Source organism: Cervus canadensis, chromosome 4, assembly GCF_019320065.1.
Source record: "Cervus canadensis isolate Bull #8, Minnesota chromosome 4, ASM1932006v1, whole genome shotgun sequence".
Classification (NCBI taxonomy): domain Eukaryota; kingdom Metazoa; phylum Chordata; class Mammalia; order Artiodactyla; family Cervidae; genus Cervus; species Cervus canadensis.
In genome coordinates this window covers 81,539,899-81,565,490 of record NC_057389.1, presented here as the reverse complement: position 1 = coordinate 81,565,490, position 25,592 = coordinate 81,539,899, and the positions used below count along the sequence as shown (strand labels likewise).

The 25,592-nt window shown below is 36.3% G+C and overlaps 1 protein-coding gene across 2 annotated transcripts in view; it reads right to left on the bottom strand.

Annotated features, from left to right (window-relative positions):
- Positions 1 to 25,592, bottom strand: part of SLC12A2 (solute carrier family 12 member 2) — a 104,822-nt gene that overhangs the window by 57,715 nt on the left and 21,515 nt on the right. For both annotated transcript variants that reach the window (XM_043465959.1, XM_043465960.1), the window contains exons 2-7: positions 22,603 to 22,722; positions 21,290 to 21,365; positions 20,886 to 20,981; positions 7,770 to 7,909; positions 5,988 to 6,098; positions 5,276 to 5,384 (exon numbers count right to left, since the gene is read on the bottom strand). In XM_043465959.1, the coding sequence (XP_043321894.1) occupies positions 5,276 to 5,384; positions 5,988 to 6,098; positions 7,770 to 7,909; positions 20,886 to 20,981; positions 21,290 to 21,365; positions 22,603 to 22,722 (652 nt within the window). The remainder of the gene's footprint in view (positions 1 to 5,275; positions 5,385 to 5,987; positions 6,099 to 7,769; positions 7,910 to 20,885; positions 20,982 to 21,289; positions 21,366 to 22,602; positions 22,723 to 25,592) is intronic.

The following is a 25,592-nucleotide window of genomic DNA, read 5'->3' as shown; positions in this document are numbered from 1 at the left end:
ACAAAGTTAAATGGCAGCGGGACCACACCGAGCAATAATACCCTAAATGTAAATGGGTTGAATGCCCCAACCAAAAGACAAAGATTGCTGATGATACAAAACAAGAACCCCTATATAGCTGTCTACAAGAGACCCACCTCAAAACAAGAGACACATACAGACCTAAAAGTGAAGGGCTGGAAAAAATTTTATTTTCATGCAAATGGAGACCAAAAGAAAGCAGGAGTCGCAATACTCATATCAGATAAATAGACTTTCAAATAAAGGATGTGAAAAGAGACAAAGAAGGACACTACATAATGATCAAAGGATCAATCCAAGAAGAAGATATAACAATTATAAGTATATATGCACCCAACATAGGAGCACCGCAATATGTACGGCAAACACTAACGAGTATGAAAGAAGAAATTAATAGTAACACAATAATAGTGGGAGACTTTAATGACCCCCTCACCACAACTATGGTATAGATCAACTAAACAGAAAATCTAACAAGGAAACACAACCTTAAATGACACAATGGACCAGCTAGACCTAAATTGATAATCTATATGGACATTTCACCCCAAAACAATCAACTTCACCTTTTTCTCAAGTGCACACGGAACTTCTCCAGAATAGATCACATCCTGGGCCATAAATCTGGTCTTGGAAATTCAAAAAAATTGAAATCATTCCAGTCATCTTTTCTGACCACAGTGCAGTAAGATTAGATCTCAATTACAGGAAAAAAATTGTTAAAAATTCAAACATATGGAGGCTAAATAACACGCTTCTGAATAACCAACAAATCATAGAAGAAAATCAAAAAAGAAATCAAAATAATCATAGAAACAAATGAAAATGAAAACACAACAACCTAAAACCTATGGGACACTGTAAACCAGTGCTAAGGGGAAGGTTCATAGCATTACATGCCTTACATCAGGAACAAGAAAAAAGCCAAATAAATAACCTAACTCTACACCTAAAGCAACTAGGGAAGGAAGAAATGAAGAACCCCAGGGTTAGCAGAAGGAAAGAAATCTTAAAAATCAGGGCAGAAATAAATGCAAAAGAAACTAAAGAGACCATAGCAAAAATCAACAAAGCTAAAAGCTGGTTTTTTTGAAAAAATAAACAAAATTGACAAACCATTAGCAAGACTCATTAAGAAACAAAGAGAGAAGAACCAAATTAACAAAATTAGAAATGAAAATGGAGAGATCACAACAGACAACACTGAAATACAAAGGATCGTAAGAGACTACTACCAGCAGCTCTATGCCAATAAAATGGACAACTTGGAAGAAATGGACAAATTCTTAGAAAAGTATAACTTTCCAAAACTGAAACAGGAAGAAATAGAAGATCTTAACAGACCCATCACAAGCAAGGAAATCGAAACTGTAATCAAAAATCTTCCAGCAAACAAAAGCCCAGGACCAGATGGCTTCACAGCTGAATTCTACCAAAAATTTAGAGAAGAGCTAACACCTATCTTACTCAAACTCTTCCAGAAAATTGCAGAAGAAGGTAAACTTCCAAACTCATTCTATGAGGCCACCATCACCCTAATTCCAACACCAGACAAAGATGCCACAAAAAAGAAAGCTATAGGCCAATATCACTGATGAACATAGATGCAAAAATCCTTAACAAAATCTTTAGCAACAGAATCCAACAACCATATTAAAAAAATCATACACCATTGAACAAGTGGGCTATTAATCCCAGGAATGCAAGGATTCTTTAATACCCGCAAATCAATCAATGTAATACACCACATTAACAAATTGAAAGATAAAAACCATATGATTATCTCAATAGATGCAGAGAAAGCCTTTGACAAAATTCAACACTCATTTATGATTAAAACTCTCCAGAAAGCAGGAATAAAAGGAACATACCTCAACATAATAAAAGCTATATATGACAAACCCACAGCAAGCATCACCCTCAATGGTGAAAAATTGAAAGCATTTCCCCTGAAATCAGGAACAAGACAAGGGTGCCCACTCTCACAACTACTATTCAACATAGTGTTGGAAGTTTTGGCCACAGCAATCAGAGCAGAAAAAGAAGTAAGAGGAATCCAGATAGGAAAAGAAGAAGTGAAACTCTCGCTGTTTGCAGATGACATGATCCTCTACATAGAAAACCCTAAAGACTCTACCAGAAAATTACTAGAGCTAATCAACAAATATAGTATAAGTTGCAGGATATAAAATCAACACACAGAAATCCCTTTCATTCCTATACACTAACAATGAGAAAACAGAAAGAGAAATTAAAGGAAACAATACCATCACATTGCAACAAAAAGAAATAAAATACTTGGGAGTATATCGTAACCCTATAAGAAACAAAAGACCTATACATAGAAAACTATAAAACACTGATGAAAGAAATCAAAGAGGACACAAACAGATGGAGAAACAGTACCGTGTTCATGATTGGGAAGAATCAATATTGTCAAAATGGGCTATTCTACGCCAAAGCAATCTATAGATTCAATGCAATCCCTATCAAGCTACCAACGGTATTTTTCACAGAACTAGACCAAAGAATTTCACAATTTGTATGGAAATACAAAAAACCTCGAATAGCCAAAGTAATCTTGAGAAAGAAGAATGGAACTGGAGGAATCAACCTGCCTGACTTCAGACTCTACTACAAAGCCACAGTCATCAAGACAGTGTGGTACTGGCACAAAGACAGAAATATAGACCAATGGAACAGAATAGAAAGCCCAGAGATAAATCCACGAACCTATGGACACCTTATCTTTGACAAAAGAGGCAAGGATATACAATGGAAAAAAGACAACCTCTTTAACAAGTGGTGCTGGGAAAACTGGTCAACCACTTGTAAAAGAATGAAACTAGAACACTTTCTAACACCGTACACAAAAATAAACTCAAAAATGGATTAAAGATCTAAATGTAGACGAGAAACTATGAAACTCCTAGAGGAAAACATAGGCAAAACACTCTCCACATAAAATCACAGCAAGTCCTCTATGACCCACCTCCCAGAATATTGGAATAAGAAGCAAAACTAACAAATGGGACTTAAATGGAACACTTAAAAGCTTTTGCACTACAAAGGAAACTATAAGCAAGGTGAAAAGACAGACCTCGCATTGGGAGAAAATAATCAGCAAATGAAGCAACAGACAAAGATTAAATCTCAAAAATATACAAGCAACTCCTGCAGCTCAATTCCAGAAAAATAAATGACCCAATCAAAAAATGGGCCAAGAGACTAAACAGACATTTCTCCAAAGAAGACATACAGATGGCTAACAAACACATGAAAAGATGCTCAACATCACTCATTATCAGAGAAATGCAAATCAAAACCACAATGAGGTACCATTACACGCCAGTCAGGATGGCTGCTATCCAAAAGTCTACAAGCAATAAATGCTGGAGAGGGTGTGGAGAAAAGGGAACCCTCTTACACTGTTGGTGGGAATGCAAACTAGTACAGCCGCTATGGAAAACAGTGTGGAGATTTCTTAAAAAACTGGAAATAGAACTGCCATATGACCCAGCAATCCCACTTCTGGGCATACACACTGAGGAAACCAGATCTGAAAGAGACACGTGCACCCAATGTTCATCGCAGCACTGTTTATAATAGCCAGGACATGGAAGCAACCTAGATGCCCATCAGCAGATGAATGGATAAGGAAGCTGTGGTACATATACACCATGGAATATTACTCAGCCATTAAAAAGAATTCATTTGAATCAGTTCTAATGAGATGGATGAAACTGGAGCCCATTATACAGAGTGAAGTAAGCCAGAAAGATAAAGAACATTACAGCATACTAACACATATATATGGAATTTAGAAAGGTGTAACGATAACCCTATATGCAAAACAGAAAAAGAGACACAGAAATACAGAACAGACTTTTGAACTCTGTGGGAGAATGTGAGGGTGGGATATTTCAAAAGAACAGCATGTATACTATCTATGGTGAAACAGATCACCAGCCCAGGTGGGATGCATGAGACAAGTGCTCCAGCCTGGTGCACTGGGAAGACCCAGAGGGATCGGGTGGAGAGGGAGGTGGGAGGGGGGATCGGGATTGGGAATACATGTAAATCCATGGCTGATTCATATCAATGTATGACAAAACCCACTGGGGAAAAAAAAAAAAATAGTGATGAGAGAAGGACTGGAAAGAGAGCAAGGAGAAAACACTGAGATCCTGATTTCTTTCATGTATCAGGATGGAGAAGTTCAAGAAGGGTTAATTAGGAGGGACATCAAATAAGCAGTTGAATATATACTTATATCTTGAGTTTAAAGGAGAGACCCAGGAATAGAAACATGTCAGTCTCTTGAAAGCACTTTGAGAATAGATATTGCCAAAGGAAAGAATATAGTTAGAAGGCCCAGGACAACACTGTACAACTCTGACATTTAGAGGATGAAAGAAGAGAAGGGGTAACAGGAATAAAAGACATAGAGACCAGAGAATTAGGTAGGAAAGAACTCACTAGAATACAGTGTCTGACACCAAAGGAGAATGGGACAGCCAAATAGAATGTTGCTGAGAGTCAGGAGACTAAAAAAACAAGGAGTTTTTGTCAATTTAACACAGGCAGATCCTTTACCCTAAGGGAAAAGTAACTCTGATGCTATTGCAACTCTTCTTTCTGGCTTTCATTCAGCCTTGAAGAGACAGGTTCAGAACATCAGCTCGGTGGAGGGAGTGGGGCGGAGATACAGAAAGACATTTTATAAAATAATAAATGACACGTAAATTATACCTGCAGTGAAAGTTAAGAGGCAGAATGAAAAGGGTTATGGAAGATGAAAACTGGAAAATTCTCAAGCAATTAATAATGTAAACTGCAGAATTACATCAAGAAACTATTTCTAGTTGCTTTCACAGTCTCAGGCACTTTTAGACTATTGTGTTCAAATACAACTAAAAGAATGGTAAAGCAACATTAGAACAGAAGTTACAATTTCAGTAACAAATTCCCCAAATGAGAACAAAAGTACTTTTCCTCAGTAGCACTGATTTCTCTGTTTTATCATCTTTTGTTTTGCTAATGATGAAAAATGAAAGATATAAATAAAAGTGATTTTTTTTTTACTCCAATTATACAATAAACATAAAGAAACCAAACTAAACTGGACGGTCAATTAGTGTTAGTCACTACGCCAAACTCAATTACATTACAAAATATGAAAAATGTACTAAATTTATTTAACACTAGAATGCTGTAATGTGCACCTTAAAACAAAAAATTCTTTCTTACTTACACTTATAACCAAAGAAACCTTTGGGCTTCTTGCTCTCCAATGGGATAAATGTTCCTATGACGAAATCAGCTATAGCAAGTAGTAGAATCACCAAAAGAACAATCTGAGCCTGAAATTTTAAACGTTAAAAATAAAAATCAAACATACTGTGTCTATATACCAATTCAGCGCCATTGGAATATAACTCCCATAAGGGAAAAGATTTCTGTCTTGTTTTCCCAGAGCCTCACACAGTGCCAAGCACAAAGCAGGTGCTTAATAAATTTTTGTTAAAGGAACAATCTCAGAACATTCAATACATTGAGGGAAAATGGAGAGCAAAAGTAGGGTCATGCCAACTATTTCCAAAGTGAGTTAAAGATGTGTGTGTTAGATGTGCTAACAAATAACACAAATGTTAAAATATAGAAAAAAACTAGTACTGATATTACCTTTAGTAACTCCCTCTGACATACCCCGTAATTCATTTTTTTCTTACATACTGTTTGATTACCTCTTTAAATGACTAACTACTAAATAAATGAGTATTATTTCCAAATACTCCCCACCTTGCCAAATAGAAATGACCGTATATGTAAACGTCTTTGAAAATGGCCACTTAGGAACCTTCAAAATCTAAAGGTACTACCATACCTTAGAACATACCTAAAACACAAGCTCTAAAAGTCTGTACGTTCAGCATTTACAGGGTCCCAATGGTGCCGTTACTTACTTTTGCCTCCCACTCCATTCCAGCCACTGAGATACCTAAAAGGATCACCACTGTAACGGCTCCAATAATTCGGATATCATTGATTTCATCTATCATAAGTATGGAATGTTCCTACAAAAAGAAAGTAATAGAATGAAAAATATTATTTACTTCAGCTACATTCTTCAGTTCTTTTTGAAACATTTTAGAGATATCACAGTTCTTCACAGATAGAAGCTGAATAAATTCCGATTTAAGGAGTGAATAGGGAGATCTGGCAAAAAAGAATGAATTACTGTTTACTATTACAATGTCAAACACTTGAAGACATCAAAAATATGATCAAATATTAATACTGCTATATTTATAAAGACTCAAATTTTAAAAAAATGAATTGCTAACAAGCAAAGAAAAAAATCATAATATGACTAAGTAGTACTAATAGGATTTTTTTAAAGTTACAAAGAAGAAATGTATTTTGTATTCATTGTGGTTAGTGAATTCAGCTTTCAACAGCCTCTTCCATTGCATAAGGAAAAGAGAGAGCACACTTTCATGCAACTGTCCAAAGTCACACTATTCCATTCTAAGAACAAAATTATTTGTGGCTAAAATAATGACATTAAAAACATATACTACATTAAACAATGAAAGACTATGAATTCTTAATGATTAAACTGTTTGCTTACTTCCTTTTCTCTGTCCCTTTGGCCTAGGCAGCTAAGGTCAATGCCGATGCAAGTATCAGTGCTTTTCAGGTGTTACACTTCCTAATATACCATATGCTACAGTATAAGAAGTTACAACCTAACATGAACAACTACAGGTGTCATTCAAGATTCTTCTCAGTTAATAAAATTGAATCCTATTTCAGTTCTACTGCTTTAACTACACATATACTAATTACTCTTTTCAACTAAGTTCTCTTCTCAACTCCAGGGCAGTATCATCAACCACTTCCTGGCCAGCTTGACTTACATATAACAAATTAGACATCCCAAACTGAAATGTTCTGTGTTCTCTATCTCATGGTAAATGGCATTACCATCCATCTAAATCAGTCCTCCTTTCTTGTTCTCTAATTTCCCACATCCCATCAATCAAGTCCACTTACTCAACTTATTAAAAACCATTCAAATACATCTCTCCAGCTGCACTCATCACTGATTTAATATTCACCATCCCAGGACAGCTACAACCTTTTAAATGGTATCCATGTCCAATTGTGACCCCTCACAATTCTCTGCACTGTAGTCACATATTTCTTGAGGCACCAAATCTGATCATCATGGATCTCAACTCCAGTTAAGATACAATCCAGGTTTAACAGCAAACAAGACCCTTCCTGACTTGATCCCTTCTTTTTTCCTTCTCATCTTAAACCTTGTGCCACTTTTGTGCTTCAGCCATAGTGAAATATTTCCAGTTTGGTGTTTTTTTTTTTTTTTAATAACACACCATACTCTACCCCTTCTAGGTCTGTTTTCTTTTCCTTCCTATTTCCCTCATACCGTATCTCACCTCTCCTATCTGGGTGCTACTGTCTTGACTCCCTTCCTTTGAAAATGCTGTCTTAACACCTCTGCCATCCTACTCCTGGATGGTAAATTAAGTGATCCTCCTAGTTTGTCAAGACCTCCTGCAGTTACCCTTTCTGACATTTGTTGGTCTATCTCTCACACTAAACTTCTTAAAGGATGAGTTTTATGTTCCTTGCTGCTTTCCTGGCATTTTACACGGTGAATGGCATGTAAATCCTCAATAAAGATCCAGGAAATAAATGAATGGAAAAAGGTGAATTACCTTAAGCAACTCCACCACAGTTTCTGCAAATCCGACCACATACATAGCAACTGCGACAGCATTGGCAAAAGCAAAGATCAGGCCAATTGCACCGCCAAATTCTGGCCCTAGACTTCTAGATATTAAATAATACGCTCCTCCTAAAGAAAAGAAAAAAACACAAGTACTAATGCTAGAATTTTAAACGTCAAATAATCCTTTCCAGTACACAAGAGTTCACAAACACATGCCACCAGTGAACACAGCAGTTAAAGTAATAGGCAAGTGGGTGAGCATATTTTTAGGAAGAAACACCCAGAGAGAATTTTTTACAACCCACTTCATTCATAATGGTTCTGAACATCCAGAAAATTTTCCTCACATTAAATATAAAAATCATCCTGCTATTTAAATCCCTACTTTCTTTTCTAAAGCTTAGATGAAAACGGTAACAGCCTCCTCCTCATATTCAGAGACATCAAGATCATTTCCCAATGATTTTCTAAGTAATATTTTTAATCTTAAATAACATTTAAAATGATAATTGACATGATTTCAGTTACTTAGTGTGGTAATTTGCTGAATGTGAATACTAAAGAAAAATGAAGGTATCACAAGAAACTCAATGAACAGCACATACTGACATCCTGAAGAGACAAAGTTTTATTATAATAAAACTTAATTTATATTAATTTATTAATAAATTTATATTATATTTAATATAATTTATATTATAAATTTATACTGATTTATATTAATTTATATTATAAATCCTGCCTAAATGGCAGAGTAGACAAAGACATTAAACAAGCTATCACCATGAAGCAAGTATTTTCCTAACTTAAATCAGTATTTTTATTCTGAGTCAGTGTAATACTTATCTAAAGTCTCTAAAAGCTCTCCTAAATTTCTAATTTACTTTTGGTTTCTAGGTCATAATCAAAACTTAGTTTTAATAGTACTGAAGTTACATTAAGTTATATACATTTTTCTAGACACTGATGAAACATTCTATTCTTTTTGTCCATCAGTCACTCAGTTGTGTCTGACTCTTTGTGACCCCATGGACTGCAGCACATCAGGCTTCCCTGTCCTTTACCATCTGGAGCTTGCTCAAACTCATGTCCATTGAGTTGGTGAAGCCATCCAACCATCTCATCCTCTGTTGTCCCTTCTCCTCCTGCCTTCAATCTTTCCTAGCATCAGGGTCTTTTCTAATGAGTCAGTTCTGCACATCAGGTGGTCAAAGTATTGGAGCTTCAGCATAGTCCTTCCAACGAATATTCAAGATTGACTTCCTTTAGGATTGACTGGTTTGATTTCCTTGCTGTCCAAGGGACTCTCAACAGTCTTCTTCAATGCCACAGTTCAAAAGCATCAGTTCTTCGGTGCTTAGCCTTCTTTATGGTCCAACTCTCACATCTATACATGACTACTGGAAAAACCATAGCTTTGACTAGATGGACCTTTGTTGGCAAAGTAAAGTCTCTGCTCTTTAATATGCTGTCTAGCTTTGTCATAGCTTTTCTTCCAAGGAGCAAGTGTCTTTTAATTTCATAGCTGCAGTCACCATCTGCAGTGATTTTGGAACCCAAGAAAATAAAGTCTGTCATTGTTTCCATTGTTTTCCCATCTATTTGCCATGAAGTGATGGGACCGGATGCCATGATCTTAGTTTTCCGAATGTTGAGTTTTAGGCCAGCTTTTTCACTCTCTCACTTTCAATAAAGAGGTTCTTTAGTTTCTCTTCACTTTCTGCCTTAAGGAAGTCTTAAGACCATATAATGAAGACAAATGCAACAACAGATTCTACAATTTAATAAATTACTAAATATGCAAGCTTTATTTTGAAAATACCTGTAATAGGTTTGGGGGTTAATTTTATCAAGTTTCTCAAAATATTCTATACTTTAAACCTATCCACCAAAACTTCCTCATTACAGTACAGCAGGCACAGATACAACACTGTAAAATAACTATAGGCCAATTTAAAAAAAACTTTCTCAGTAATTCACTTTACCAATTAATAATTTTTATCATCTTTAAAATTCTGAAGAAAAAGAACTGCAACCTGATCATTTAGTATGTCTCATTTTTTAAAATGAGATGAAATGACAAAAATTTTCCCCAAATACTTTTGAACACTAAAAATTCTAATGGACTTACATATAATGACAATTTTTATGTCAAAGAGCTAAAGTTAAAGATATTAAATCACATAATTAATCACACAGAAAATCCCTAGAATATCATAATTATCGCAGCCTAAAGTTAATGAACATGTCATTTAATCTCAATATCAATAATGAATTAAGACAAGTATTATTTACCCTGACTTTATAGATAGGACAATTAACTCACAATAAAAGGATAACTGAAATCAGTCAGCCACTCATGTATTTCAACAGTTGATAATATTCTTTAGAATGAGAAATACACCAAGAGAACCTATAAAAGCATACAATTCAGTTGTTTAAAGTTTTGATTTTCTGAAATTTAAAGTCTTTCTATTACTAATAAGAAAAAATATATATCTTAAGATGTATTTAACATTGGTAAAGATAACTGGAAGGGAAATAATGAATACAATAACAAATTCTGATATTTCAAAACTATTTAAAAATCTTCCACTAATTGGGATACCTAAACTTAAAACCTAGGACCTAGTTTCACTACTTTTTAGAAGATTTCACTTTTTTTTTATGAAAATAAGTTACACATGAAGAATATTTTAAAAGCATCTGCTCATCTTCCTATAAATTCCTGATGAAAAGAAACAGTACTCCGCCCTATTTATTCTCGTTTCTATTCCTGTGCCCTTGAGGCAACCAGTTTTAAGAGCTTTCTCCCCCTCTTTTTTTCCTTAGCAACAAAATAGTATAAAGATCTACTGCTCTGAAAGATTGGTCTATTTACTAATCAACATAGAGTGATACACACCTTAAAAATAAAATTTTTATTTTGTAATTAAGTAAAATTACACATTTTATTTAATTCTATCAAGTACAAATGACTCTTGAACAACACAGGTGTGAAATGCGCAAGTCCACTTCTATGTAGGTTTTTTTCAATAAATATACTGAAAATTTTTTTTGGAGATTTGTGATAATTTGAAAAAACTCACAGATGAATCACAAGGTATAGAAATACAGAAAAAATTAAGAACAAGTTAGGTATGTCATGAATACATAAAATGTATGTGGATACTAGTCTATCTTTACATAGGTTTAAGGTGAATGATACCTAATACAAAATTAATATATTAATTTTCTTTCTAATACATTACTTCTGCTCAGAGAATTAACATACAAAACATGCTGCGCTCCGTCCCTCCTTCTTTGGTAATTAGAGAAACTGTGTGTCATTGCAGATAAGTGGTTTTTTAAAAGAGTAACAGTGTTTATAATACTATACTATGAATATGACTATAATACTGTATGCCATAAAAATTGTACAAGGATTCACTCACTAGTGCAGAGGCTAGGCTACCATGATACAATCATATCATTATACTAGGCTACAATAAAGCAATCATATTGCTGCCTCTTTGTTTTCAATGTGTGAACTGCTATACCTGTAAATAAATATAAATTCCATTTTTCACATTATCTTTTCATTTGTTAGATGTTTTTTTTAATTTCTCACATTTTTAAGAAACTTCTGTTGGAATACATTTATCTGCATGATGTCTTACTTTGAGGTGTACGGCAAAGTGAACTTTTCATGTCATCTCTAGTGTTAGTGATACACGTAACATATGCAGTGTTTTGTATCACATAAGACAATATTAATACAGGTACTAACAAATGATCCATCTTGTAAAAAGATGATGTAAAACTTACGGCATCAGTAAGTAGTCCTGTAAATGTACTTTTTCCTCACTAGAATTTTCTTTGTAACATTTTATTCTCTCTGGCTTACTTTACTGTAAGAATACAGTATATAATACATATACACAAAATATGTGTTAATCGATGGTTTATGTCAACCTACAAGGCTTTCGATCAACAGTAATCTATAGTTAAGTTTTGGGGAATTCAAAAGTTATACAAGGATTTTCAACTGCATAGGAGTCATCAGCATCTCTAACCTATGTGGTATTCAAGGGACAACTGTACGATTATCATTCCCATTTTACATATGTGAAAATTCAAGCTTACAGAGGTTAAGTAACTTGACCACAGTCACACATATAGTAAGGGAAGAAATGAGCTTAAACTCAAGTCTCTCTGAGTGTTTATTCAGTACAGTATGTCAAATTAAATAAGCCTTTTTATTATCATTGAATAAGCTGAAGACTATAAAAAAAAGATGATGAATTAAAGGCCAACAACAGAAAAAATAATTATTTACAAAAAATCTGTTGGTCAAGCAAACACAGAAAGTCAATACGGAAAAGATGTCCTCATGAACTCTCAAAATTTGGTCATAAAATGCCCTCTCTTCTGAGTGTAGAAGACACCAATGAGCAGACACCAGAGATGCCAAGTAATGACAATACTATATACCCTGGGTTCCGTTATTACTACATATTGATTTGGGGATACATGTCCCTGCAGCTCTCAGTAGATTTCAAATCAATAACCAAAACTCTGACTAGGTTAATCAACAGCTATATGATTACTGGCCATAAAACAAGTCACTATATATTTCAAAGAACTGAAATGAGATAGCATTACTGACAATAGTGCTGAATTAAATGTACGGACTTCCCCTAAATATGTTTTAAATTATGCAATGTATTTTTAAGTAACCCACTAGTAAAAGAACAAATCACAAGGGAAATTAAAAAGTACTGTGAACTGAACAATAATGAAAGGAGAATCTATCAAAATTAGCGGGATAACCTAAAGCAGGAGTTACAGCTTTAAGTGCTAATATTTCTAAAAAATGACACTTCTATTAAAAGTAAACAATATGAAATCAATGATCTAAGCTTCTGCCTTAAGAAAACAGAAAAAAAGGAAAGCCTAATGTAGAAAAAAAAAGTTAAGACCACAGGTACAGAAAAGAATAAAGAAAAATCAATTAAGGTGAAAATGGACAAACTCTTTGAAAAAGTTGCCAGAACTATGACAGGAACATTAAATTGAAATACTCCTAAGAAATTAAATTTGTAACATGCACACACATACAAAACCACAGGCCAAGGTAGCTTCACCAGTGAGGAAGAAATAAGATCAATTTTACAAAAACTCTTTCAGAAAATTGAGGAAGAACCAATACTAGCCAACACCCCTTATGAGTTGAGCTTAATCCTAATACCAAAACCTGACACAGATTATTACAAAAAAAGAAAATTTTAGATAAATATTTCTCATGCTCATAGATTTAAAAGTTGTTAACAAAATGTTAGCAACTAAAAAGTAGCAGAAACCATAATATTTTTTGACCAAATATTATCTTTGATCTTTGTGGGGTTTATGCCATGAATGCTAGGTTACTGAGATTCAAAATACCATATAATTTTGATAATAACAGAATAAGAGAAAAAAACCACATAACCATTTCAACAGATGTAGAAAAAGTGTAACAAAATTCCAACATTCATTCATGATAAATACTACCAGCAACCTAGAAATACAACTGTCTCAATCTGACAGATTACATCTTCCAGAACTCCACAGTTAGCATCTTAAATATTCAACTCAGTCCCCCTAAAACTGGCAACACTACAAGGATGTTTATGCTCACCGCTTCTTCACCATGGTACTGAAGGCCCTATCTATTTCAACAGATTGACACAACAGAAGGAGACGGAAAAAGAGAGGGAGAGAAGAAAACACTACAGATTGAAAAGAAAGGGGATAAACCATGTCTGTTCACAGATGACATGACTTTACGTTCAGCAAAGTCACAGAACCAGGACACGTAAGTCTACGCATTTATACACAGTCATTAAAAAATCTGGAAAATGAAATTTACAATTACCATTTACCAGATGAAAAACATGACTGAGGGATAAACTGAACAAAACAGGCAATATCTCTATACTGAAAAATATACAACACTGCTGACAGAAACAAAGATCTAAATAAATAGAAAGACACACCATGTTTACAGACTGGAAGATTCAATATTGTTAACATGACCATTCTTCCCCCCCCCCAAAATTTTAAGACTGAAATCCCAAAGTCCCAGAGAGGTTTTCTGTATTTAGAGAAATTGATACTGCCAATTCAAAAATTTTATATGGCAATACAAAGAACCTAGAAGAGTCAAAACAATTTTGCAAACGAACAAAGTTTAAAGACTTAGAACTTACAAAGCTAAGCAATCAAAACAAGGTAGTCTTGGAATAACTGGTGAAGAATAAATGAATCAATGGAACAGACAATACACAGAAAATTTGGTTTTCAACAGCAGCACCAAAACTAATCCAGTATGGAGTAGATTGTTGACAAATGGTGCTAAATAAGTGGCTATCTACAGGGGGGTGGGGGGGAGTGACAGTAGCAGGGGGAAACACAATCTGTCTCACATAATGTGAGCCTGTTCACAGTTAAAAATCTAAAACCCATACTCAACAATTATCTGTTTGATGAACTGAAATACAAGGAATAAAAACATTTGATCTTAGTCACAAAGGTAGGTTTCTACTGATTTTCGATTCTCAGAACTACCTATCAGAAATTTGATGTAGTCTGGGCTTTTATTTGAAAGTGTACTGACCTCTGTTTTTAATGCTCCAAACCATAAAGTGGTTGATGAACTGTTCCCTTCTATTGCTCAGTTCATATAAAGTGAAGTCACTCAGTCGTGTCCGACTCTTTGCAACCCCATGGACTGTAGCCTACCAGGCTCCTCCCTCCATGGGATTCTCCAGGCAAGAATACTGGAGATTTCCTTCTCCAGTATAATTTCCTTCTCCAGGGGATCTTCCCGACCCAGGGATCGAACCCAGGTCTCCCACTTTGCGGGCAGATGCTTTAACCTCTAAGCCAACAGGGAAGCCCTCAGTTCATATAATACACTATAAATAAAAAACCAGAACTTATATCTCCATATTATAAAAGGCTGCCTGTGGTTGTTCTCTATTTCATAAATGAGTTGATATTCAGAGATTGATTGTCTGTGGACAGAAGAAACTCTGGCCTGTGAAATCTAGGAAATGCAGATCTGAGTGACAGTGGAAGCTGGCCAGCACCATCTGAATTGCAGAACCTGTTGCACATGGTCCAAGTAAACTCTGTAAAATAGGACCTTTCAAGAACACCAACAGGATTTGCAGGGCGGGAAAGAGTTCTGGGCTGCATGAGTGTATATGGCTAGGGCAGGGAGTATACCAGAGGAGAAGGAAAGAGGGGACTCCATCAGCTAGTTGGTGGTGCTAGTTCTACTCCGTGGAAATAAGAGGACCAAGGAGATGGTTCTCTAACTTGCTGCTAATTGCTTCAAATAGTACCCTCATCTCATTATTACTACAATCCAATCAAGACTGAAACTAAAGACCTTGCATTTGCTAAGTTCTAACTCTTTTTTTCCCCTGAATGTTTCAATATTATTTTTATGCTATAATCAGACACTGTTACACTTCTTTACTGGGCTTCCCTGGTAGCTCAGCTGGTAAAGAATCCGCCTGCAATGCAGGAGACTTGGGTTCGATCCCTGGGTTGAGACAATCCCCTGGAGGAGGGCATGGCAACCCACTCCAGTTCTTGCCTGGAGAACTCCCATGGACAAGCGGAGCCTGGCTGTCTGCAGTCCATGGGGTCACAAAGAGCTGAACACGACTGACTGATGAAGCACAGAACAGCATACTTCTTTACAGTTCAGTTCAGTCGCTCAGTCGTGTCTGACTCTTTGCGACCCCAAGAGCCACAGCACGCCAGGCCTCCCTGTCCATCACCAAACCCAGAGTTTACCCAAACCCCTGTCCATTGAGTCGGTGATGCCATCCAACCATTTTATCCTCTGTCGTCCCCTTCTCCTCCTACCCTCAATCTTTCCCAGCATCAGGGTCTTTTCCAATGAGTCAACTCTTCACATGAGGTGGCCAAAGTACTGGAGTCTCAGCTTCAGCATCAGTCCTTCCAATGAACTCCCAGGACTGATCTCCTTTAGGATGGACTGGTTGGATCTCCTTGCAGTCCAAGGGACTCTCAAGAGTCTTCTCCAACACCACAGTTCAAAAGCATCAATTCTTTGACACTCAGCTTTCTTTACAGTCCAACTCTCACATCCATTCATGACCACTGGAAAAACCATAGCCTTGACTAGACGGACCTTTGTTGACAAAGTAATGTCTCTGCTTTATAACACTTCTTTACAGGTTGACAGTTAATTTCTATTTTTAAAAAAAACTATACTTCTCTAGATTCTACCTGTTTAATCTCTAAAATGTACTGTTAAAGTCAATGTAAAGGCTACTTAGAGTAATTAAATCTCTCCTATGGCATAAAGCAGTGGCCACAGGACTGGAAAAGGTCAGTTTTCATTCCAATCCCAAAGAAAGGCAAACCCAAAGAATGCTCAAACTACTGCACAATTGCACTCATCTCACATGCTAGTAAAGTAATGCTCAAAATTCTCCAAGCCAGGCTTTGGCAATACGTGAACCGTGAACTTCCAGATGTTCAAGCTGGTTTTAGAAAAGTCAGAGGAACCAGAGATCAAATTGCCAACATCTGCTGGATCATGGAAAAAGCAAGAGAGTTCCAGAAAAACATCTATTTCTGCTTTATTGTCTATGCCAAAGCCTTTGACTGTGTGGATCACAATAAACTGTGGAAAATTCTTCAAGAGATGGGAATACTAGACCACCTGACCTGCCTCTTGAGAAACCTATAAGCAGATCAGGAAGCAACAGTTAGAACTGGACATGGACCAACAGACTGGTTCCAAATAGGAAAAGGAGTACGTCAAGGCTGTATATTGTCACCCTGCTTATTTAACTTATATGCAGAGTACATCATGAGAAACGCTGGGCTGGAAGAAGCACATGCTGGAATCAAGATTGCCGGGAGAAATGCCAATAACCTCAGATATGCAGATGACACCACCCTTATGGCAGAAAGTGAAGAGGAACTAAAAAGCCTCTTGATGAAAGTGAAAGAGGAGAGGGAAAAAGTTGGCTTAAAGCTGAACATTCAGAAAACTAAGATCATGACATCTGGTCCCATCACTTCATGGCAAATAGATGGGGAAACAGTGGAAACAGTGTCAGACTTTATTTTTTTGGGCTCCAAAGTCACTGCAGATGGTGACTGCAGCCATGAAATTAAAAGACGCTTGCTCCTTGGAAGGAAAGTTATGACCAACCTAGATAGCATATTAAAAAGCAGAGACATTACTTTGCCAACAAAGGTCCGTCTAGTCAAGGCTATGGTTTTTCCAGTGGTCATGTATGGATGTGAGAGTTGGACTATAAAGAAAGCTGAGTGCCAAAGAATTGATGCTTTTGAACTGTGGTGTTGAAGAAGACTCTTTGAGAGTCCCTTGGACTGCAAGGAGATCCAACCAGTCCATCCTAAAGGAGATCAGTCCTGGGTGTTCATTGGAAGGACTGATGCTGAAGCTGAGACTCCAGTACTTTGGCCACCTCATGTGAAGAGTTGACTCATTGGAAAAGACCCTGATGCTGGGAGGCATTGGGGGCAGGAGGAGAAGGGGACGACAGAGGATGAGATGGCTGGATAGCATCACCGACTTGATGGACATGAGTCTGCGTAAACTCTGGGAGTTGGTGATGGACAGGGAGGCCTGGTGTGCTGCGATTCATGGTGTCGCAAAGAGTTGGACACAACTGAGTGACTGACTGAACTGAACTGACTGATGGCATAAAGAACACAACACATTACACACACTTCCATGGAGCTGGAAGCACACACTTGATAAAATGAGAATAAAATATTATTCAGTATTAATACAGAAAAATATAATTCATTTAACACCATTAACTGAATCAAGATAAAATAAATTAAATTGTTAATAATCAAGTTAAAAATCATGATAAAACAAATTAAACTGTCAAACACTACCTCAAAATAGTTTATATTAATTACTACATGCTCAAGTTTAAAAGAGGGCTCTTGAAAATGAAATTATTAAACAGAGCAACCACAATCAGCAATATTTTGAGTAAAATATTTTCTTGTTAATTCCCTTAATAGTCAACTTTCAGTCCTCAGTGATTGGGCTAAAGGGCATCCAGTGCAGATATTGTTATTCCCATTATATCTCTACCTAAGTCTTTGCACTTCGACCTTCTAGATAGTTCCAGCTCTCCTGATCTCCTCTTACACAGTCCTTTCAAGGAAGAAGTGAAAATTAAGTCCTCAGTGATTGGGATAGAGGGCATTGAATGTAGGCACCCCTGGCTCCACAATACTGAAAGATAACTCCATCTATACATAAACCAAGTCTGAAAGTTTGTTTTAAACCATAACCCCTCTCTATCTTTTTGCTCCCTGCAAAATTTTATTGAACAAGGATTCCTTGTTCCAGAGAGATTCCCAGTCTGGCATTTGCTGCTGTCATCCTATAGTCTCACTTGTAAGTTCCTCTTTTCCCTCCCTATTCTATGCTTCCTGGAGCTATAGGCCAAGGTGATTCACATTCAGTCCTTCACAGGCGCTCTTATTAAGCAAAGGGTTTACAGAGTTGGCATATTCCAATTTCTTTTTCTTCACTTATTTTGTAGAATAATTACCTAAAGGATAAATCCCTTATTAATTTCTTGCTTATACTGAGTTGAGGTAAGGAAATTTTCATTCAGAAATGAAATTCACACTAGATTCTTTATCAATTTTCAAAATAAGTTAGTTCTCTAGCATTCTACAAAGGTAAAAAAATGAGACTTTGTGTGTTTGTGTGATGTCTGTGAATCTAGGGATTTTATTATATATATTATGCTTTCATTTAAATCAGTTATAATTAGTAGTAGTACTCCTGTTCAAACTATCCAAAGTTAAGTGTTAGCTTTTTCAGGTTGGCTCCTCAGTCCTTTCAACATGAAACAATAGCCTTTGTTATCTTCTTCACTTACTGATGAGAAAAGATGTCTAGACTTCTCTAGTACATTTCCTACCCAGACATGGAATCAATCATTTCTCCAAGGTTCCCTGGTTCCTTTGAATGAAAATACACAATGTGGGCACTAGGGGTGCTCATTGGTACTGGGCTGACCATCTGTGACAGGTGGTTTTTGTGGAGAGAGCTAAGAAATACATTCTTTTGGGATAAACTGTATGACTCATACTGGTATTTTTAATGTAGAATCATGGATACAGAATAAAATGTTATCTCACCAGTTTTATACCTATATCTACTTATTCCCATGTGGAAATACTGTTTTACCAAGAAACCAAAATAAATTCTGTTAGGGATCTCAAAGTCTATGAAGCATATATAGAGGAGAGAGAAGGAGTTTACATTCATTGCAAGAATCTCCAGGAACTTTCACTGCAGATAATGCAGCTCACTTATATTCTATAAAAGATCAGCTCAGTTTCTAACATCACTGACTGATCTAAATGAAAAATAAATGCCTTCTAGCAAAGCTTCAAAATATTTGGTCATTTCTTTAAATTAATGGCTTCTCTTTTCCCATAGGTTTCATTATTTCAGCAAACATATTTACTTTGTCATTTAAGAATAAGTGGTAACAGAAGAATTTCAAATTATATAATTCAATGTTTTGTTTTTTTTTTTCCCTACAGTTAGTTTACTCTGTAAACTGACTTAACATTTTGAGGGAACTCAGACAAAACTGCAACATGGTACTTTGTTGGGACACAGGTTCACACACTCTATATTCTCATATGTTGTTCGTGGCCCAGGACAGAAGATTAGATACAAGTCTCTGAAGTATCTGTAAAAATATATGAAAACTACTGGTAGTACTGCACGAAGTGGCGTTTTAGTCACAATGCAGGAAAATCTATACTTCCCAGAAGTCTGGACTCACAGAGAACAGTCTGGGGTTTGTGCTGACAGTGGGTCCATGCCCCACTCCCCTTGAGTCTCACAACCTAGATTTGAAGGGCTGAAGACAAGAAGAAAGTCAATGATGGTTTGCTGATCCTCTCAAATAACTAACACTGCATCAATTTCTCCTTCTACTTCCATCTCCTAATAGTAGCAGAACGAAATGAAGCATGGGGCACCCAGTACACAAGCACAAGAATCTCTCAGTATTGCCTGATTAACTCTTGGGCATACGCACATCTTAGACCCCAACTTCATGTGCACATAAAACAGCCAACACATAGTCATAACTGTACTGAGGGGAGCTACCAGCTTCCCCTAGGGCCACAGTGATCTGAATCCTCTGGTACATAAGATACCTGAAGACGACTGTGGAAAAAATGAAAAGCTCAATCTGGTTCTTTCTCCAAGTACTAATACAGATAAAGCAGAAATTGTATGCATGTAACGTTAAATACAGATCTGTAAAATAGTTGAGGCAGATGGGGAACAGGCAGATGCCTTTCTTAGTTGATCTGCTATGATGAATTTATAGGAGCTGGTACACATCTTCTCTTCTTTCTCTCAGCATCTTCCTCTCCATCTGAATGATGAGATCTGCTTTGGAAAATGGATTTCTTTTCTTCTTGTTCTCAGGGGTCCCAGAGCCATTCTCCTGCTGTCCTGGGTATTCTTCCTGGGAAGAGTAAAACCTCACGAGGCAGATCTTGTGGGCTCCAATACAACAGGCTTCAGGGTACCCACAGAAGATAGCTGGAGTTGAGGGTATGGATTCAGAGCCCCAGGTTTAACTCACACAAGCGGTCAGACCATGAGGAAAGAACTCTGACTGCATTTCCTTCAGTGGGGAGGAACGAGGCGACACCTGTGTAATACTGACCGAACGCAGGCTGCACAACACTAACCCAAGGGTGAAATCCTGGGAGGAGGTAACAAAGGGAGCCTCGATGGAGAAGAAACCCAGCTAGAAGCTCCGTTCTTGCTACCAGACATCTGATCACCTGAACAATCTGAAGCATACATGTTTGTGTATGGATCAATTTAAAATTTTATATTCAAGATCTACTTCAGAAGGGCTCAACAGCAACTGTCTTGCCTATACAGAACCCAAAATGTTGTTTTTAAGGTAAAAAAAAATAGAAATATTTTAAAATCTGTTTATTTAGTGTCAGTAACCCAATGATGATGATGTGCAAAGACTGAATTTACCTCCTCGTACAAATCCATTAGTAGCTATTGCTGATGTAGACAATCCTGTGATAGTTGTCACAACAGTGGCCATTGCTATTACAATGACTGACAGACCTTTAGGGAAAAAGAAAAGAAAACTTGAGAATACTTTTAGTCTCATTCAAACCTGCCACATCTAGAACTGATGAGTCTAAGTATACTGAATTAACATTATAACTTACAAATTATCTTATTTTTAACCCATTTTAGATCAAATCTACAATTAGAAAAAGGGACATTAAGACAACTGTCTGACACAAAGGAGAATGTAGCTTAGAATGACTCCAACTGCTTGAATTTTATGAAGTTTAGAGCCTACACATGCACTCAGTTACTTTGCCTACTCATTCTCAAATGACTCAACAGTATGTAACTTCACTCACCTATTCCAGCTTGACCCACAATCCACGACAATCTAATAAAGAGCATCACTCCCCAAATGTTTAACATACAACGTACCTAGAAGAGAAAAAACCAAGTCACAGAGGAAAAGAAATTAAATACAATATACAGTAAATGCTCAACTAGCCAATAGTTGGATAACATACTTTTTAAAACTACAGAAAGTCATTTCAAATCTCTTATCCGAACCTTTTCTTTAACAGATATTTTTAAAAAGAGCTTTAGTAAGAGCTTCAATGTGAGCTAATTGAAGTATAAGTATGATGTAATATATGAGTGTGTGTACACACACAAATTATCTGAAGCAGCAGAAGCAAATGAACAAAAAAGATACAAGGAGTATTTTAAGACTTCAGTCCTAAAGAAGAGCAGTGTATGTTCCCCCCTTTTCAATCCAAGTAAGTTTAATTTTTAACTTACTCTTTAATAACATCCTCATTTCATAATCTCTAAGTAGCCTTAAATACTCTGTAATATTTGTCAACTCAAATGCTAACTATTCACACATGTTTCAGAAACCAAAACTCTTTGTAAGACAGTATCCCCAACTTATTTTTACTTTTATTTATTATGTTCATACATAGTATATAGTCTTCTGAAATGCTAAGATCTAAGACTAGGCAAACGATACAACCCAGAGCATAAAATGCACTCAATTCGACAGTAAAACTACGACTAGAATTGGAATTTTCCTTCTACTCCCCTAAATGTCAATGCAACTATAATTTAGTGCTTCCAAAGTCTCAATCAGACTGTCTACTCTACTTAGATCCTTAGAGCCTATTCAAACACAGGAAAAAAAAAAAAAAGTAAATCTGAACCTTAATCACCTAAACCTGTCTACTGAAGTGATCTCAACATAAATACTTCTCCTATATTCTGCTGCTTAACTTCTACACATTTCTCTTCAAAAGACAATCTGGTAGCAGGAAAGGAAGCAGGCACATTTCAGCTATGCTGCCTGCCCGGTTTCCTTAATTCTGCTGCTCCCATCAATGAACTAGCTTCATACTTGATTTCTGAGAAGTGACAATGTGTGGGATTCATAAGAAGTTATAAAATATAATTCAGAGGTAACCAAGTATAATTCAATTAAATGAATAAGCATATTTCCTTTACCCAATTTAATACCCAGAAGAAAAGGAGGTGTAAGTTATTAATGTGGTCCTCCGTAAAAACCAGATAAAACAGTTTTAGGAAGAGAAAGCATTATTTGAGAATTCATGATAATACTAGGAAGATTTTCTAATAAACAGAAATATGTAACTCTAAAATTAAGTTCGTAGGTACATACTAGTACACCCTTAATCCAGCCAAACTTCACCACTCCTTTACTCTCCGCAGTGTACGTGACCACAGCCTCTCTGGTTGGCGTGCTTTCTTCTCCGTTTGCAAAGCCATCCTCAAAAGGTTCCTGGTCATAAGAGGAAATGTGAATTATGCTTAAGAATTATTTAACATGTAAAACCACTTGATAAAACAAACATCACTGAACGCACTTCACCATGTTTAAGGAGGGCACAGTACAGAATTCCAAGAACCAAGAGTTTCTAAATATTTTACCTCAAAGTGAAAGTCACTCAGTCCTGTCCGACTCCTTGCGACCCCATGGACTATACAGTCCATGGAATTCTCCAGGCCAGAATACTGGAGTGGGTAGCCCTTCCCTTCTCCAGGGGATCTTCCCAACCCAGGGATCGAAAATGTAAATCAATAAAGTGGAAGAAAACCTTATTCATTGAGTTATAAATCTGTAAATCTTATTGTGACAGCAAATCCATTTTAATAATTTTAAATTTTAATTACATTTTGGTGGTATCCAGAGAACACAAAGAATACTGTTTGCTAAGTGTAGGCTAGCCAGGTGGGTCAATTCAGACCTTGTCTTTCTAGTTACAACTTTATCTTGCCTGAGTGCATCCAACCCATATCTGAGATTTCAGTGTTAACACTGCCAAACTCCTCTGTCATCAATGAACAGTTTTCTCTGTTGACCCCAAGGTTCATCCTGACTTGTCTTTACTCAGCACTTCATTCAGTGCTCTTCACTCTCTCCTAACTTTTCTCAGATTCATACATGAACTGGTTGACAGAGTGCATTTCACAAGTGTTTCCCTCTAAGGCTTTTATGTTTCACGTCTGATTCTATAATTCTTAGTTTCTGTTCTTTACATTCTCTTTCCCTGTCCATAGTTCCTTTAAAAAAATCCTTTTCAGTGGTTACACCCTCTACAGAATTCTGAATATAATTTTTCTCATAGAAATGACCTGAAGCAAGTTTTGTGTTACAACAGAGTGAAACGTATGTAATAAAACAAACTTCCTTTTTTTTCTTTGACTTCTGTTAGCCAAGTAGATTCAAATGCATTGTTGCTGATGGTTTTTCAAAGTGCTGTCAACCAAGACCTGCTGTTGTTTAGTCGCTAAGTTGTGTCTGACTCTTTTGCAACCCCATGGACTACAGCCTGCCAGGCTTCTCTGTGCATGGGATTTCCCAGGCAAAGGTACTGGAGTGGGTTGCCATTTCCTTCTCCAGGGGATCTTCCTGACCCAGGGATTGAACCTGCGTCTGTTACATTGACAGGCAGATTCTTCACTATTGAGCTACATGTGTTTTTCATTTATCCTGGGTATACACATAGGAGAATTGTTAGGCCATGAAGTACTTGTTGCAATGACTACATCTGGTCATCTTTCTCACCTCTTCTTCTCTATCAGACTGCAGACTGTCACTCCTCATTTCAGTCAATGGATCTGCCTTATTTTTAGCCCTCTTTCTCGCTTAGAATTTGACATAAACCAGTAACAGCTAAACATGTTGGAAACATGTACAAATAGGGAAAATGTAACCAGGGACCTGGTAGCTCAGCACCCACTTTGGCTTTACCTCCACTGTTGTTTATGTTCTAGACAGGAGGACATTACTGATGAGTTCCCCAAGCCTGGCCCCCAAAAGAGAACTAATGACTCAACTGTTCCATTATTCAAGTAAAACAAGAACAAAAATGTCTTAACTCAATTAACTTTAAAATAGCCAGAAGTTCCTTAGATTTCACTCTAGGATATTTAATGCTCTTCAGTTATAAAATAACACTTTAAATTATTATATAGCCTGCAAGTATTACAAGAAAATTCAATACCTATGATAATAAAGAGAGACTTTCTATTCCCATTTCTATTAAAAGAAAACTAAAGATGTGTGTACCTAATAGGCTACTTTCTCCAAAGCTAAGTACTAATGTGGGTGTCTTTAATAATTCAGAAGCAAGAGGGCATCTCAAAATTTTTGCTGTGGGTGTTTATTAGAATTCTACCTCAAAGTTGAAGATCTAGCAATAATTATACTACTTTCCACTATACTATGAACTATATTTAAAACACAAAGTAAGGTTTTTCTGCATGAATAATGTATTTTAAAACAAAGACTAATCCAAATAAACTTTTAACTTCCTTATCATGTTATTATAGTTCTACTTTAAAAAGTGTTATTAATCTTTAAAATACAATTCAAAAATTAAAATCAATTATGTCATTTATATTTAAATCAATAAATTTAAGTAAACTGGGTTTATAATTATATTAATTTCCAAAAGAACAGGAAACCAATGTGGAATACACATTTTGTTTCTATAAATACATTAGTTTCAGAGAAATAAGGAAACTGTTGAGTATGGCATTTTATCTACACATGTACACACACTATTATATACAAATCTTATTACCAGAAGAATTTCACATGTACAATTATGGACTATATATTACAGTGACAGAAGGTACATAAATAAAATCTTTTATCTATCTACCATTTTTAGAGAAACAATGGTTTGTTTTTTCATTTGTTTGTTTGTTTTTATTGTTTTTCATATGATGAATACAATGTCAAAAATAAGAGATGATTTTTTGGATAATACCATACTGAATGAGATGGACCAAACTAATTTAAATACATTTGGGGAAATAATCTTTCAAAATGTAGCACTGTGAGCCTGGACCTACAGAGCAGGGATTAGGACTGGGAGCAAGAAGAGGGTGAGGAAGAGAGGAAGAGGCAGGGGAAACAATGCAAGACCCGGACAGGGAGGCCCACAGTGACTGCAAGGATTTCTCAATGAAACAGATAGAGATCCTGGTAAATTATGTCAGTCTGAAAAGAAAATTAATTCAGTTGGACATACTGAATTTGAGGAGCCATGAAACAAAGAGTTCTATCAGGCTATTAAAAAATTCATGACTGGAACTTAGGAGAGGGGCCAGGGATAAAGAGCTGGCGGGAGAAGCTATGGG